Source organism: Alligator sinensis, unplaced genomic scaffold, assembly GCF_000455745.1.
Source record: "Alligator sinensis unplaced genomic scaffold, ASM45574v1 scaffold1097_1, whole genome shotgun sequence".
In the NCBI taxonomy this organism is placed as follows: Eukaryota; Metazoa; Chordata; order Crocodylia; family Alligatoridae; genus Alligator; species Alligator sinensis.
Window position 1 is genome coordinate 2,438,591 of NW_005841950.1, and position 13,426 is coordinate 2,452,016.

At 50.9% G+C, this 13,426-nt stretch overlaps 1 protein-coding gene across 1 annotated transcript; it reads left to right on the top strand.

Annotated features, from left to right (window-relative positions):
• The first annotated feature begins 987 nt into the window (after positions 1 to 987).
• LOC102370138 (tripartite motif-containing protein 10-like) lies at positions 988 to 12,501 on the top strand. Its single transcript, XM_025199889.1, has 8 exons — positions 988 to 1,002; positions 6,283 to 6,737; positions 8,665 to 8,760; positions 9,176 to 9,406; positions 10,775 to 10,797; positions 11,204 to 11,313; positions 11,596 to 11,637; positions 11,981 to 12,501. The coding sequence occupies exons 2-8, from the start codon at positions 6,327 to 6,329 to the stop codon at positions 12,499 to 12,501; spliced, it is 1,434 nt and encodes a 477-aa protein (XP_025055674.1). The 5' UTR covers positions 988 to 1,002; positions 6,283 to 6,326.
• Positions 12,502 to 13,426: the final 925 nt, after the last annotated feature.

Sequence of the window (13,426 nt, forward strand, 5' to 3'; positions counted from 1 at the left end):
AGTGAGAAGCTGCTCCCAGCCCCACCGTAGAAAGACCTGTGGTGTCAGTGCATGGACGGTCCAGAGAGTTGAAAGGACCTCGTGACTACACGAGATAGCACAGGTCCCTATCCCTGCATGAGGCTGGAGCTCCTTTGGTGCACAGAGCGGTGCAGGGTAGGTCCTCTCCCTGCGTGAGACAGAAACCCCACAGTGCATAGAGCGGTGCACAGGGCCTGGACAGAGCTGAAGGGACTCCATGGCTGCAGGAGGCACAGGCTGTGCAATGCCTGTGCGCCAAGCTCCAGGGCCACTTCCCATCCAACGCAGCATCTTCTGGGGCTCTTCTGGAGCAAGTACTCTGCCCCCCTGGTCAGTTCAAACCAGCTCCTCTTTGAAGCCCCTATTCTCAGTCCCGTATCAAACAAACCTCTAGGAGCTGGGCACACGGCCCTTTTATTCTCTCCATGTGACAAAAGGGACCAATTCGGAGAGCAAGAAGGCTAGATGTCTCTCCAGTCTGATTCTTCACTTCACCACTGGGTAGGGATGGTCCCCTGCCATCAGCTGGTTATTGGGGAAGGAGAAATTCCCCCACCAATCAATTTTGAACTTTTAAAAACCCACAGGCCAAGCTGCCCCTGTCAAGCCCCTGCCAGCAAACCCATCACACTAGTCTGTGGTTCATTTAACATCCTCTTCCATGCTTCAGGAAAAATCCCTGCTTTGCCTACTGCACCCCATGTTAGGAGGAGTCAGATACCGATGTGCCTTGCCCATGAAAGCAGAGACCTTTGCCCAGATGAACCTAAGCCAGAGTAGGTAGTTGGTGATTATTGGAGAACATATCCATGTCTGGGTGCACAGGCGGCAAAGGAGCAGGAGGGAAGTGGGCAAGAAAGGAACAAGGGGAACTGTTCCAAAACTGTTTTGTGGAATTGACCATGACTGAGAGAGGTGATTTGCAGATCATCCCATGCTCACACTGTGGTTCCTGTAGGGGAGGCTGCCCAGGAGCACAAGGTAATGAGCTGCTTGCTTTTCTCAGACTGCCCAACTATGTTTTATTTACATTTCTCCTTATCCGTCTCATTAACCACTGTCATAAGTTATTCAATCAACCTAAAATATTCTTTTCTTGGAAGAGACTGCATGCACACATGCAAGGAAATGGCACAGGAGAGACAGATATGTTTGCTGGATCACTGTTTCAAACCATTTGTAGGACAAACCCTTTTTTGTGCAGATGAAGGTACTCTACCTAGGGAAACATGACACATGTATTATATATTAGTACACATTAGTGAGGGGGCTGGTAATGAGTACATTGCAGGGGTAGCATTGTCAAATGTGCTAAGAATGGAGCACGAGGCTGATGTTAGGGTCCTATTCGCAGCTGATTATTTGTGGTGGTGTTTCTCATTTGTACTTCCCCTGATCCTTACAGAAAGCTCTTTAAAAATATCCGTGTAATATTAACTTGAGACAGTTCTTCAAAGTAATTCTGATATATAAATGGGTATAAAAATATTTAATGAGGTGTTAAATGCAGTTATTAACGTAGGGAAGCAGGCATGGGATGGCTGTAGATAACAGATGCCCATATTAGGCCATTCCAGTGCCCTTCCAAAAATGTTACTCCTGAAAAAGCTGGACTATCTGTCCTGCATCTCTTCTTCCACTGTTCAGACTTCTTTGACTGGGGAACTGGATTTGACTGAGTGCACATGCTATGGTGGGGTCAATCTTGTTTCACTTTTATGCACCTACATAACTGCCGAACGGCCATTTTGACATGGAGGCGGGCCTGGATTCTTGTTCCATATTCAGCACAATAAACTTGCCCAGATAGCTGTGCATGTGCGAGAAGTGAAGTGAAGAGTGAGGAAGGCCATCCCACCTTTTAGCCAAAACAGCCTAGTGGCTAGGACACTTGTCAAGGTGTTACACTCAGTTTTAACCGTGGTTGAGAGTGAGATTGATGATCGAGTGAGACCAATTCCAGTCACAACGCAAAACTTGTATTAGGATACATAATAGCAAAGACTTGTTTAATTCAATAAAGGCAATTTTTATGTATCCTTGATTCATAGATTCATAGATTTTAAGGCTGGAAGGGACCTCGGAAGATCATCAGGTCCAGCCCCCTGTACCACACAGGAAAGACAACTGGGGCAGGTGAGCCCAGCAAAATGACTGTCCAGTCTCCTCTTGAAGATTTCCAGGGTAGGTGATTGCACCACCTCTGGAAGGAGCTTATTCCACAGTCTAGACACTCTAGCTGTGAAGAAGTTTTTCCTAATGTTGAAACAGTCTTCAAGGAGTTTGTGACCATTACTTCTAGTTTTCTTCTTGGATTCAGGGAAGAAAACAGGTCCTCTGGCCAGACTTCTCTGTTCACCTAGGGGCCTGATTGGTTTGCAGACCCTTGGAAGAGTTCAAATTTAAAGATCTGAAACTAGTGGCTTTTTTACATGTGTAAATGCCGCAGCACTACATGCAGTTGTATAAGCAGTAAAATGCATGTCAGTGCACAGAAAATAGCAGCGGTGTGCTTATGAACTAAAACACCTTGTAGGCACTTTAGTTCAATAGTGCATCACTACTATTTTCTGCATGCTGACATGCATTTTGCCTCTTATTCAACTGAACATGGCGCAGCACAGGGCGCGTCAACTCATGTGCAGAGCAGACTCAAGTAAACCATCTGAAGCAGCGGATCTCCAGCATGTCACGGGACAAAAAGTTATGTGTATAAATATCCTAGAAGTCCAAATTTCCCTCCAGCCTGTGCCCAATATTTATAGATGGTTGATACCAACCAGTATTACAATGAATGATCTCTGATTGGTTTTAATTAAATTCCTTTGTTTCAGTTAAACATCCTGAACTGAATTTAACTAGATGTCTTGTGGACCTGGAGGATGTCAGCTAATTGAGATTTACATTCTTGGGAAAGCAGGGAGGCTTCCTTATCTCCTTTTCTCTTTCCATGGTGGAATGAATACTGTTAATGCTCATAGGTTCATAGATGTAGGGTTGGAAGGGATCTTCAAGTCTGACCCCCTGCCCTGGGCAGGAGAGAATACTGGGCTTATATGACCCCAGCTAGGTAACTATCCAGCCTCCTCTCAAAGACCCCCAAGGTAGGAGCCAGCACCACTTCCCTTGGAAGTTGGTTCCAGATCCTAGCCACCCTGACTGTGAAGTAGTGCCTTCTAATGTCCAGCCTGAACCTACTCTCAAACAGCTTATGGCCGTTATTCCTTGTTACTATGGGAGGTGCTCAAGTGAACAGGATATCTCCCATTCCCTGCTGGTCCCCCCCAGTAAGTTAATAGATGGCCACCAGATCCCCTCTCAGCCTTCTCTTGTGGAGGCTGAACAGGTTCAGGTCTCATAGCCTCTCCTCGTAGGATCTGCCTTGCTGCCCCCTGATCATGCGAGTGGCCCCCCTCTGGACCCTCTCCATGCTGTCCACATCCCTCCTGAAGTTCCAGCTGTGGCCTGGCCAGCATTGCATAGAGGGGAAGGATCACCTCCTTGGCCCTGCTTGTGATGCATCTGTGGATGCATGACAACGTGCAGTTAGCCTTACTGACCGCGTCCTCACATTGGCGGCCCATGTTCATTTTAGAATCAACAATGACTCCAAGATCTCTTCCTGCCACTGTGCTTTCAAGAAGGGAGTTCCCCAACCTATAGGTATGCTGCTGGTTCTTACTGCCCAAGTGCAGCACCCTACACTTGTCAGCATTGAATCCCATCCTGTTCTCATTCGCCCACCCCTGTAACCTGTCCAGGTCCACCTGTATCCTGTCCCTTCCTTCTAGCGTGCCCATCTCATCCCAAATCTTGGTGTCGTCAGCGAATTTGAACAGGGTGCTTTTCACCCCCTCGTACAAGTCGCTAATAAAGAGATTAAACAGTGCAGGCCCAAGGACCGAGCCCTGGGAGACCCCACTGCCCACATCCCTCCAGGTCGAATATAACCTGTCCACCACCAGTCTCTGGGTGCAGCTCATCAGCCAATTTGTGACCTGTCTGACTGTAGGCATCAATACCACAGTTGCCTAGCTTTTTAATGAGAATGGGGTGGGAGACAGTGTCAAAGGCCTTCCTGAAGTCCAGGAAGACTACATGCACTGCAACACCTGCGTTCAATGATTTTGTGACCTGATCGTAGAAGGCAATCAGGTTGGTCTGACAGGACCTGCCCCTAATGAACCCATGCTGGTTGCCCCTGAGCATCATCCCCCACACTGGTCCTTCCCAGGTGTGCTCCTGGATAATCTTCTCAAAGAGCTTCCCCAGGATCGAAGTAAGACGGGTCTATATTTGCCCAGGTCCTCCCTCCTCCCTTTTTTGAAAATGGAGACCACATTGGCCTTCTTCCAGTCATCTAGCACCTGGCCAGAGCACCATGAGTGCTCATAAAGCCGTGCCAGGGGCCCCTTGATACCCCCTGCCAATTCCCTCAGCACCCTGGGGTGGAGAGCATCTGGACCTGCTGATTTGAACGCATCCAGTCCCTCCAGAAGTTCCCTAACTAGGTCCTACCTGACCCTAGGCCTGGCAGAGTCTTTCCTGAGTCCATCCTGAATCTCAGTGGGGGAATCCCAGTCCCTGCACACAAAAAATGGAGGCATATAAATTGTTAAAAAGGTCTGCCTTTTCCTTTGGTGCAACTATCAGATTGCCAAGCATATCCCGCAGGGACCCTGCATTACCCGGTGCCTTCTTCATATTCCCTATGTATTTAAAAAAGGACTTTTTGTTGTCCTTGATGCTAGCCCTATTTCTATATCTGCCTTAGCTTTCCTAACAGCCCCCCTACAGACCTGAGTGATGGAGGTATACTCCTCTTTGGTGACAGCCCTTCCCTTCCACTGGGTGTATGCCTCCTTTTTGGTTTTCAGACGTTCCTGAATGCCTTTGGTGAGCCAGGGGGGCTTTTGAGCATTCTTGTCCCCCTTGATTCTCATTGGGACTGTCACCCCTTGGGCTCAGAAGATCATCTCCTTAAAGAATGACAACTCGTCTTGGACACCCCATTCCCCTACCCTCCAGGACCCCAGTGCCTCTCCTACCAATCTTCCAACTCATTGAAATTGGTCCTCTTGAAGTTAAGGCCTACTGCCTTGCTGCAGGCCCTTGACACCCTGCGCTGGATGGTGAATTCCAGTAGGCAATGATCACTGGCACCTAGGTGGCCAAGAACCTGGAGTCCCCTCACCAGGTCATCGCCTGTGGCCAGGACCAGGTCCAGCAGGGCATTCCCCCTGGTGGGACTGTGCACTTCCTGGGTTAAGTGGAGGTCCTGTATTTCAGCAAGAAACCTTTGTGAGCGGTCCGACCTGGCTGACTGCTCCTCCCAGCAGATGACTGGGTAATTTAGATCACCCATGATGACTATATCCCTTGCCTTAAGTGCCTCCGCAAGCTGACCTGAGAATTCATGGTCCATTTCTTCCCTTTGGTTGGGTGGTCTGTAGTAGACCCCCACCGTTAAGTCCCTTTCCCCATGACCCCCCTGTATTCTGACCCAGAGCACTTCAGCCTGCCCCTCCTCTGACCCCATCCTGTTAGTTGCGGACGTATATTGCTCCTTGACGTAGAGTGCCACACCCCCGCCTTTCCTCCCCATTCTATCCCACCTATATAGTCTGTAGCCCCTAATGTTTACCACCCAGTCATGGGATGAATCCCACCAGGTTTCTGTGAGCCCTACTATGTCCAGGTTTGTACTAGGTATCCGGAGGGCGAGTTCCTCCTGCTTATTCCCCATGCTATGAGCATTAGTGCAGAGACATTTAAGGCCTTGTATTGGTGCATGCACACCCCCCCCCCCCGATTCTTAGGACTATCCGGACCAATCACTTACCTGAGGACCCCTTGTGCACGTCACCTGCCTTGGCTGGGAGGTGTCCTCATGTCTCATGCTGATATCTGTTCCCTCCACACTTTAGCTTATGGTTTCACAAGGCTGTTTGGTTTTTACGGCTTACTAAACATTTAACAAACTACATTTGTTAGAACAAAATAGATTCCCATTCAGATGCGTTCCCATTCAAATAGATTCCCATTCAAATCAGGTCTGCAGTTGAGAAGTGGGGATTGCAACAGAGACACTGATTCTTGCCACCAACCTGCGATTCCCCTTTCCTTCGCCTGTGTGGAAACGCCTTCCCCATGCAGGCTGTCCCCACTTCATACCCTGCTTTCTCCCTGCCTTTCCATCTCCTTCCCCATATGGCTTGCACTAAACTTTACATATTTTCATGTTTTTCTCTCCATATGCAGAATAGACAGGAGCGACCAGAAGTGCCCTAAGGACACCAGCAGCCATGGCCTCACCAAGACCAGGGCAGGACATCCAAGAGGAAATCAAGTGTCCCATCTGCCTGGAGCACCTGACCGATCCAGTAACACTAGACTGTGGGCCCAACTTCTGCCGAGCTTGTATCAGTGATTACTGTGAGATCTGGGAAGAACACGGACCTTTGGAGTGTCCTGTCTGCAGAGCCGAGTTTCAGAAAGGGAATCTCTGCCCAAACTGGCAGCTGGCAAATCTTGTAGAAGGCATTAAACAATTGGAGTTAGTTCCTGGAGTTGAGGATCTGTGCATGAAACACAAGAAGGAGCTTAACTTGTTCTGTGAGGAGGATGGGGCGACCGTGTGTGTGGTTTGTTGGAGATCCCCAAAGCACAGAGCTCACTCAGTGCTGCTCATTGAGGAGGCTGCCCAGAAATACAAGGTAGGAAGCACTCCATTTTCAGCTACTTGAGGACATTCCCTCTGAAGCCAGCATTTCTCAGCCCCTCTGAGCCGGGCCTACATCCAAATGGATGAATGGGCCAACAGGTCTGGGCCCAGAGTCCAAGCTATGTAGAAACTACCACCACTGGTTTTCTGCAGGCACAGCTCACCTTTCTACAGTCAACACAGGCAATACTTTATTGGCTCCTAGAGGACCAGCCTCTTTGCTGTGGGATGCACAGCCTTTCCCTAGGGCATAGTGTGGGGTGATTGGGATACCAGGAGCTGTCCCCTAGGGAACCAATGCCATTGCCTCCCCTTCAGCTCACCAGCCCACTCCATGCTGCTAAAAGATGAGCAACAGCAGTTATACCTGCTGTTCAGTTGAGGAGATACTGGGCAGGTGAGATGTTTCTCCCTCTCTCGCCACTCTCCCCATCCACCCCTGCTCTCCTGTGGTCAGCAGGATTGCCCCTCCTCTGGCCCCCACCCTGGGGGCCCAAAGAGCTTGTTATGCCTCTGATTTCCCCACTATTTTCTGTATGTTAAAACTGGGTTGTCCGCTCCTTGGAAGCCTTTATGAGGCAAGATACAGAATGTTTTAGTGTATGATTCCAGGGGACACAATTCTGGACCTCAGCGTTTTGATGTTTCTTTGGGATTTATTTTTTTAAATGAGAGCACAGAGCTTTTTTTAAAACGCAGGAATTTCCATGCCTCCCTGGTGGGTCCTAAAGCCAGGAGAGTTGTTGGGGACTTGCTGCTATTTTATTCTAATTCATTCCAAGGTTCCTCTGATCTCCGAAGCTGGGGATCAGAGTTCACAGTGATTTAGATGCAGTCAGTGCTTTGTCCTGTTATGTAATGTGCATTAGCCATTATATATAGCAACGTGTCTTTACTTATTTCAGAGCTGTCCCTAGGGGTGTGCGGGGCCCGGCATATCAGCCTGTGCGGGGCTGGAGGTGGGGGTCGTGACAACCTGCAGAAGCCAGTGCCAGTGTTGGCGACGGGGGCCAGGGGTGGTGAGTGGCCAGAGCCGCTGAAGCTGGGGGGAGGCAAGCATCCAGAGCCGGCAGCATTTGGCAGTGGCAGCCATGGTGGGGCCTGTACCGCACTGCCCACAGGGCCCCCCGAAGTGTGGGGCCCAGGGTGGTCGCCCTGATTCACCCCTCCTGCCCCCAGCACAGCCCTGCTTGTTGTTATACTGTGTGCCTCCTAGGGACCACATTTGCTTCAGTTTTGTTTCCTGTTCAGAACAGTAAAGTTACCAGCCCTGTAATTTGTGTGCTGCACTCTCTCCTGAGCCAGTCTCATCTTCCCAGCACTGTGTAGCCACAAGGCATAATGTGCCCTTCCCTTTCCCACTTCCAGAATCAAAGACACCCCAATCTAGTGTTGTGCTGGGGTCAGCATCCCCCATCTGCTTACAACTGCTGACAGGAAGGGTGTCAACTCTATAGGATGTTGCCTGCTGTATCTGCTGTTACACATGGGACCCTAAACCTACAGATGATGTCACCCTTTGCTCTTTAATCTCCCTGGACTCCAAAGCCAGCAGGAGCTGGGGATACAGGAGATGGAGCAGTGTCTGGTAACTGGCCCTTCTCGTGTCTGACACTCACTTCATTCCAGTCCTGGAGAAGAGCCCATCTCTTGCATACAAAATTTTCCGGACAGAGACAAGTGCTATGTAGTCTAAGCCTTCCTTTTGGCTTTTATACAGCTCAGCAGTAGTCATATGAGTATCACTGAAACAGGAACTCAGCAGGTTCACCAAGAGAGGACACATGTGAGCTTGCCAATAACAATGTGACAGTCCTTGACATCACAGCAGGGAAGGTATCTTGGTTGTGCAGTAGGAAAACATACCTCTCTCTCCATCCGGAAAGGAAGATTCACCCAAGACATTTTCCTTCCCTCAGGAGCAAATTCAGGATGAACTGGAGTTTCTGAGGGAAGAGAGAAAAAGGCTTGAAGACCTGAGAGTCAGTGAGAGTCAGAAACACCAAGAATATCAGGTCAGTGCTCCTAATATCAGGTCAGTGCTCCTGGTTACTGTGATCAGGGCAACCTAGGAAGGTGGAGGGGAGGATATCTCCTCCTCTGTGCATTTGGTGGAAATGTGCGTGTTGTTTTTTGGCGGTGTGTTGCTGTGTGCAGGGAGAACAATTGACTTCTCTCCTGTGTACAATTGAGGCCTCAGAGCTGCAAAAAACCCTTCCTAAGGTGAACGAAGTGCACAGAAACCAGGCAGGGTACAAACAGTCTGCAACCAGAGAGGTCTAGGAGCAGAGATGCTGGAAGACCCCAACATCTTTTCAAGACAATGGGAGCTCAAGGGAACTAACTCTTCTGATCATCAGTCTCACAAAACCTTTGACTCTCCCCAAAGGTCCTGACCTCCCCTCCCTGGTTTCCTGCTGCTCATTGCAGGCAAAGACAAAGGCTGAGAGGCAGAAGGTTGTGTCTGAATTTAAGCGACTGCACCAGTTCATCAAGGAGCAGGAGCGACTTCTGCTGGTCCGGCTGGCAGAGCTGGAGAGGGAGATTGAGACAAGTCAGGAGGAAACTGTCACCAAACTCTCAGAGGAGATCTCCCGTCTTGACAGCCTGGTTAGAGAGATGGAGAGAAAGTGCCAGCAGCCACCAAGGGACCTCCTGCAGGTGAGGCACATTAAAACCCCTCCTACCCCTGCACACGAAAGGGGCAAAGCCTGAACAATGGGCCTTGGGGAGAAGGTTGTAATGGAGAAATATTTATGTAGATCAGGGGCGGGCAATTATTTTGGGTGGAGGGTTGCTTAATTAGTTTTGGTGAGCTGTTGAGGGACACCTGGGTAGCCTTGCCCCTTGAATTTTGCCCCATCTTGGGGCCAGAATTCCTGCCTCCCCACCCCTGACCTTTGCCACCAGAAATCCCTCCATACTAAAAGTCAGACGCCTACTATAACATATTTTAATTTTATTACAAAACAATTTTTTGTCATGATTTGTGTTTGCATAGTGTAAAGAGAGCATTGTATAATAACTTACAAATAAATTCTTAGTCTTTTATACTCTGTGTGTGTGTGTCTGAGTGTGTTTATGCATATGGTGGGGGGGTGTGTGTGTGCGTGTGTGGTAGGGTGTGCAAGGGTGGGGGGTTGTGAGGCGGTGTGGCTGTACATGGGGGGCATGGGGTATATTGGGGGGGTTGTGTATATGTGGGGGGCTGGAGCCGGCTGCCTTCCTCACAGGAGCTGCCCTGTAGGGGAGGGAAGCCCCAGGTGCTTTCCTCTGGGGGCAGATAAGGCAGCTGGCTCCAGTGACTGGGGCTTTCCTCCTGTGCCGTGTGAGTGTGGGGACCACCGGTGATACAGACGGCCCCATGGAGCCTGTGCTCCTCACTGCAATGTGCAGTGCTGGCCTGCAGCATGCCCCACTGTGCAACAGACCCCTGAGTGCTCTGCCTGCTGCTGCTGCCACTGCCACTGCCTGCCAGGGCTGCACACCATGGTGGGGAGTCCCCACCGCACCCCACCCCACCCCACTCTCCCTCACACCCACAAGCTGCCCACCCAAGCTCTTTGCTGCCCCCACCAGCCCCAGCCTACACTCCACTCCATGCTCTTGCCAGCTCACTCCAGTCCCCAGCTTCCCTACCTGGTGCCTGGAGCAAGTGAGAGACCAGGAAAGCGGAACAGGTCCACGGGAGCTGCAGCAGCAGCTGCAGCCCTGCCCAGAAGCTGCAGGCTGGCAGGGCCAGGCCCTTCAGCCCATGAGGTTTGGAGCAAGGCACATTAGAGTATGTTTAGGGATGTGTGTATACATGGGCGCCTCGCTCTCACCCTCATGGGTGGAAAGGGTGGGCGGGGGCAAAATTCCTTGGTGAGCCCCCCAGGCTACATGTGGGCCGTATTTTCCCCGCTCTGAGGAAGATGCTGGTGTGTTGCACTCAGTCAGACAGAGTGCACCTGCCCCGAGAATAGGAGGGATCCTGGTTGTGGCAGGTGGCACTGAGCTCTCTCTTCCCTTTCTCTTTCTCTCCTCCAGGACATCAGAAGCACATTGAGCAGGTACGTGGCTCCTTCTTGCTCCCAAAGGTGGGCCAGGGCCTGAACACTGTGATCTGCTCGCATGCTCATGGGGCACTGCAGCACCATATGCAGGGCAGGGTCACTGTCAGGACACACGTCTTTGATGGTGTTCTGTCCTGAGGTCATTTAATACAAACTCTGGGATTCTCCATGGGGTGGGAAAGATCCTGTCTGATCCCAAGAAATGTTATGGACAGTTCAGAGCTGCAAAATATGAATCCCTGCTATGGAGGGAGCTGGTGCTGTTACTGTCTGTGCTCCCCCTGTCCTGAGGGTGAGGGACAGAGAAGGAATCAGTCCCCAGGTCTGGCCAGCTAATCAAGGCTGCTACCATGAAACTGAGTTACAGACGGAAAATGGAGTGACACTAAATTGTTTTTCCCAGGTGCGAGAAGGGGCAGGTCCAGGTGCTGGGGAGGATTTCCCTTGAGCTGCAAACAAGAATCAAGAGCTGGTCTGAACTAAACCTAAGAAAGAGGGTTAGCCTGTTTCAAGGTACTGAGCAGGGACTTTATGGGATACAAGGGATATGCCGTGTGTGTGAGGAGAAGACAAGCTCTGGGCAGATAGAATCCTGTGACACTTCACGCCCCTGAAGGGCATGTACCCAGTGACACAAGTGTCAGTTTTGGCATGTATACTCAGTTTATATTCACATTGCACCCTCCACATAGCTACTGTGCACTGGCTAGTCAGGTCCCAATCTACATATTTTAGCCTAGTAGCCTAGTGGTTAATATAATGCAGACCCAGTAAGTGGCCATTTTGTTCTTCCAGACACTCTGCAGTCTTATCTGGAGGAGAGCTCATATTCCAAAGGTAAGTGCTAGTACAGATCTGATTGTCTTCACAGAAATATCCCACTGAAGCACTCCCCTCCCCCCCCTCCCATGAGAAACACTCTCACAGTACAGTACCGAACCTCCCTGTGCTGCGACCCAGGGGGTTGGGCTGGGATTTTCCTGCCTTGGCTTGTGGATTTTATGCCCTGTCCTCCTCATTTCCCTGAGGAGCTGCAGGGCCATCTCTCCTTGGCCTCAGGAGCCCAGGGTCCAGTATTGTCCTAGGGCCCAGGACAGCACCAGGCAGAACAGGTCTGCTGGGGAGGGTGAGGAATGGTCCTCTCTGAGCTCTGCCCTGACACTGTGATTCTCTCTCCCAGTGACGGTGACTCTGGATCCAGATACGGCTCATCCCTGTCTTGTCCTTTCTCAGTATCGGAGAAGTGTGAGATGTGCAGACACACGGCAGCATCTGCCCGACAACCCTGAGAGATTTGACATGCACTGCTGCGTGCTGGGCCGTGAGGGATTCACCTCGGGGAGACACTGCTGGGAGGTGGAGGTGCCAGAAAGCAGATTCTGGGCTGTGGGCGTCGTCAGAGAGTCTGTGCGGAGGAAGGGACAGATCCACTTTTGCCCAGAGCAGGGGATCTGGGCTGTGTGGCGCTGCTTAGGTCAGTGCCAGGCTCTCACTTCTCCTCGTCCCACCCGCCTATCCCTGCACTGGTCACCTAGAAGGATCTGTGTGTATCTGGACTATGCAGCAGGGTGGGTGTCGTTTCTCGATGCTGGTACGGAGGCTCCAATCTTCACCTTCCCACCAGCCTCTTTTACTAGGGACAGAATCCGGCCCTGGCTCTGGCTGTGTGGCACTGGAGCTGAACTCAGACTGTGGCACTGAAATGGGGGTGGGCAGGGGAGATGTCCCAGTGTGAATGATAGACTCATCCACTCCAGCCTCCTGCTGTGTGACCCAAGAGGGATCTCCTTCCCCAGCCCTCATGGCTGCACCTCTGTCACTCTTGGAGCTGCAGTAGATAACAAGGCACAGTCTGGATACACAATCCCATGGCAGCAGGTGTCACCAGGCTGGTTTGTCTCTGTGAGCGATGGCTCTGAAGGACTTCAGCAGGGTTGGCCATACAATCTCCCTATCAGGAAGCCCCAACTGGGGAGTCAGCGCCTGCTCCCTGTCTAGAGCAGCCCATGGGATCTCTGCAAAGCCCTCAAAGTGCCCCTGGACATCCTCTGCTCAAGGAGGCCCTTGCTGTAGGATGTGTGTAGGGCTGTGTGGGGTGAGGGCCTGAGCCTTGACAGAACCTGCCCATGGGGAACTGCTGGCCTGGGTTGAATTTGGATTCAAGTCTTCAGCCAAGGCCTCTGGGCTCAGGTGTTTCAAAGGCTGAAGTGCCCTGAATCCCATCGGGGGTAGGTGCCTCCCACCCTCAGACTCCTCTGTGGATACCAGCTCCACTGCACTGGACACTTGGGCTCTAGACAGAAGCAAAAATTTGAACAAATGCCTTCACTTTTTTTTTTAATTACTTTAGCCCGTTGGTCTTAAGTCTCCCTTTTCTCTCCCTGCATTGCATTGCCCTGGTCCTTTCCCAAGTCCTGGTTGGTGTGGGCAGGATGCCCCCTGAGGGATGGACACCTCTTTTTTTGTCTCAGGCCTTGTACTGAGGGTGATGTCACAGTTATCTTTATACCATCATAAAGGTCCTTAAAACAGGAACATTCTTCCATTGCAGAGTATTAACCTGTGTTAAATATCCCCTAAACGTTTTAAAGTTATGCCAGTTCAGGCAAGGGTTACCTTTGTTCTG

What these genes read in the sequence shown, in the direction of transcription:
- LOC102370138 (XM_025199889.1), top strand. Translation starts at nt 6,327, where the DNA reads ATGGCCTCACCAAGACCAGGGCAGGACATCCAAGAGGAAATCAAGTGT. An exon ending in CACCAAGGGACCTCCTGCAG is followed by an intron (nt 9,407 to 10,774) that starts GTGAGGCACATT and finishes TCTCTCCTCCAG; the next exon opens with GACATCAGAAGCACATTGAG. An exon ending in GAGGGTTAGCCTGTTTCAAG is followed by an intron (nt 11,314 to 11,595) that starts GTACTGAGCAGG and finishes TTGTTCTTCCAG; the next exon opens with ACACTCTGCAGTCTTATCTG.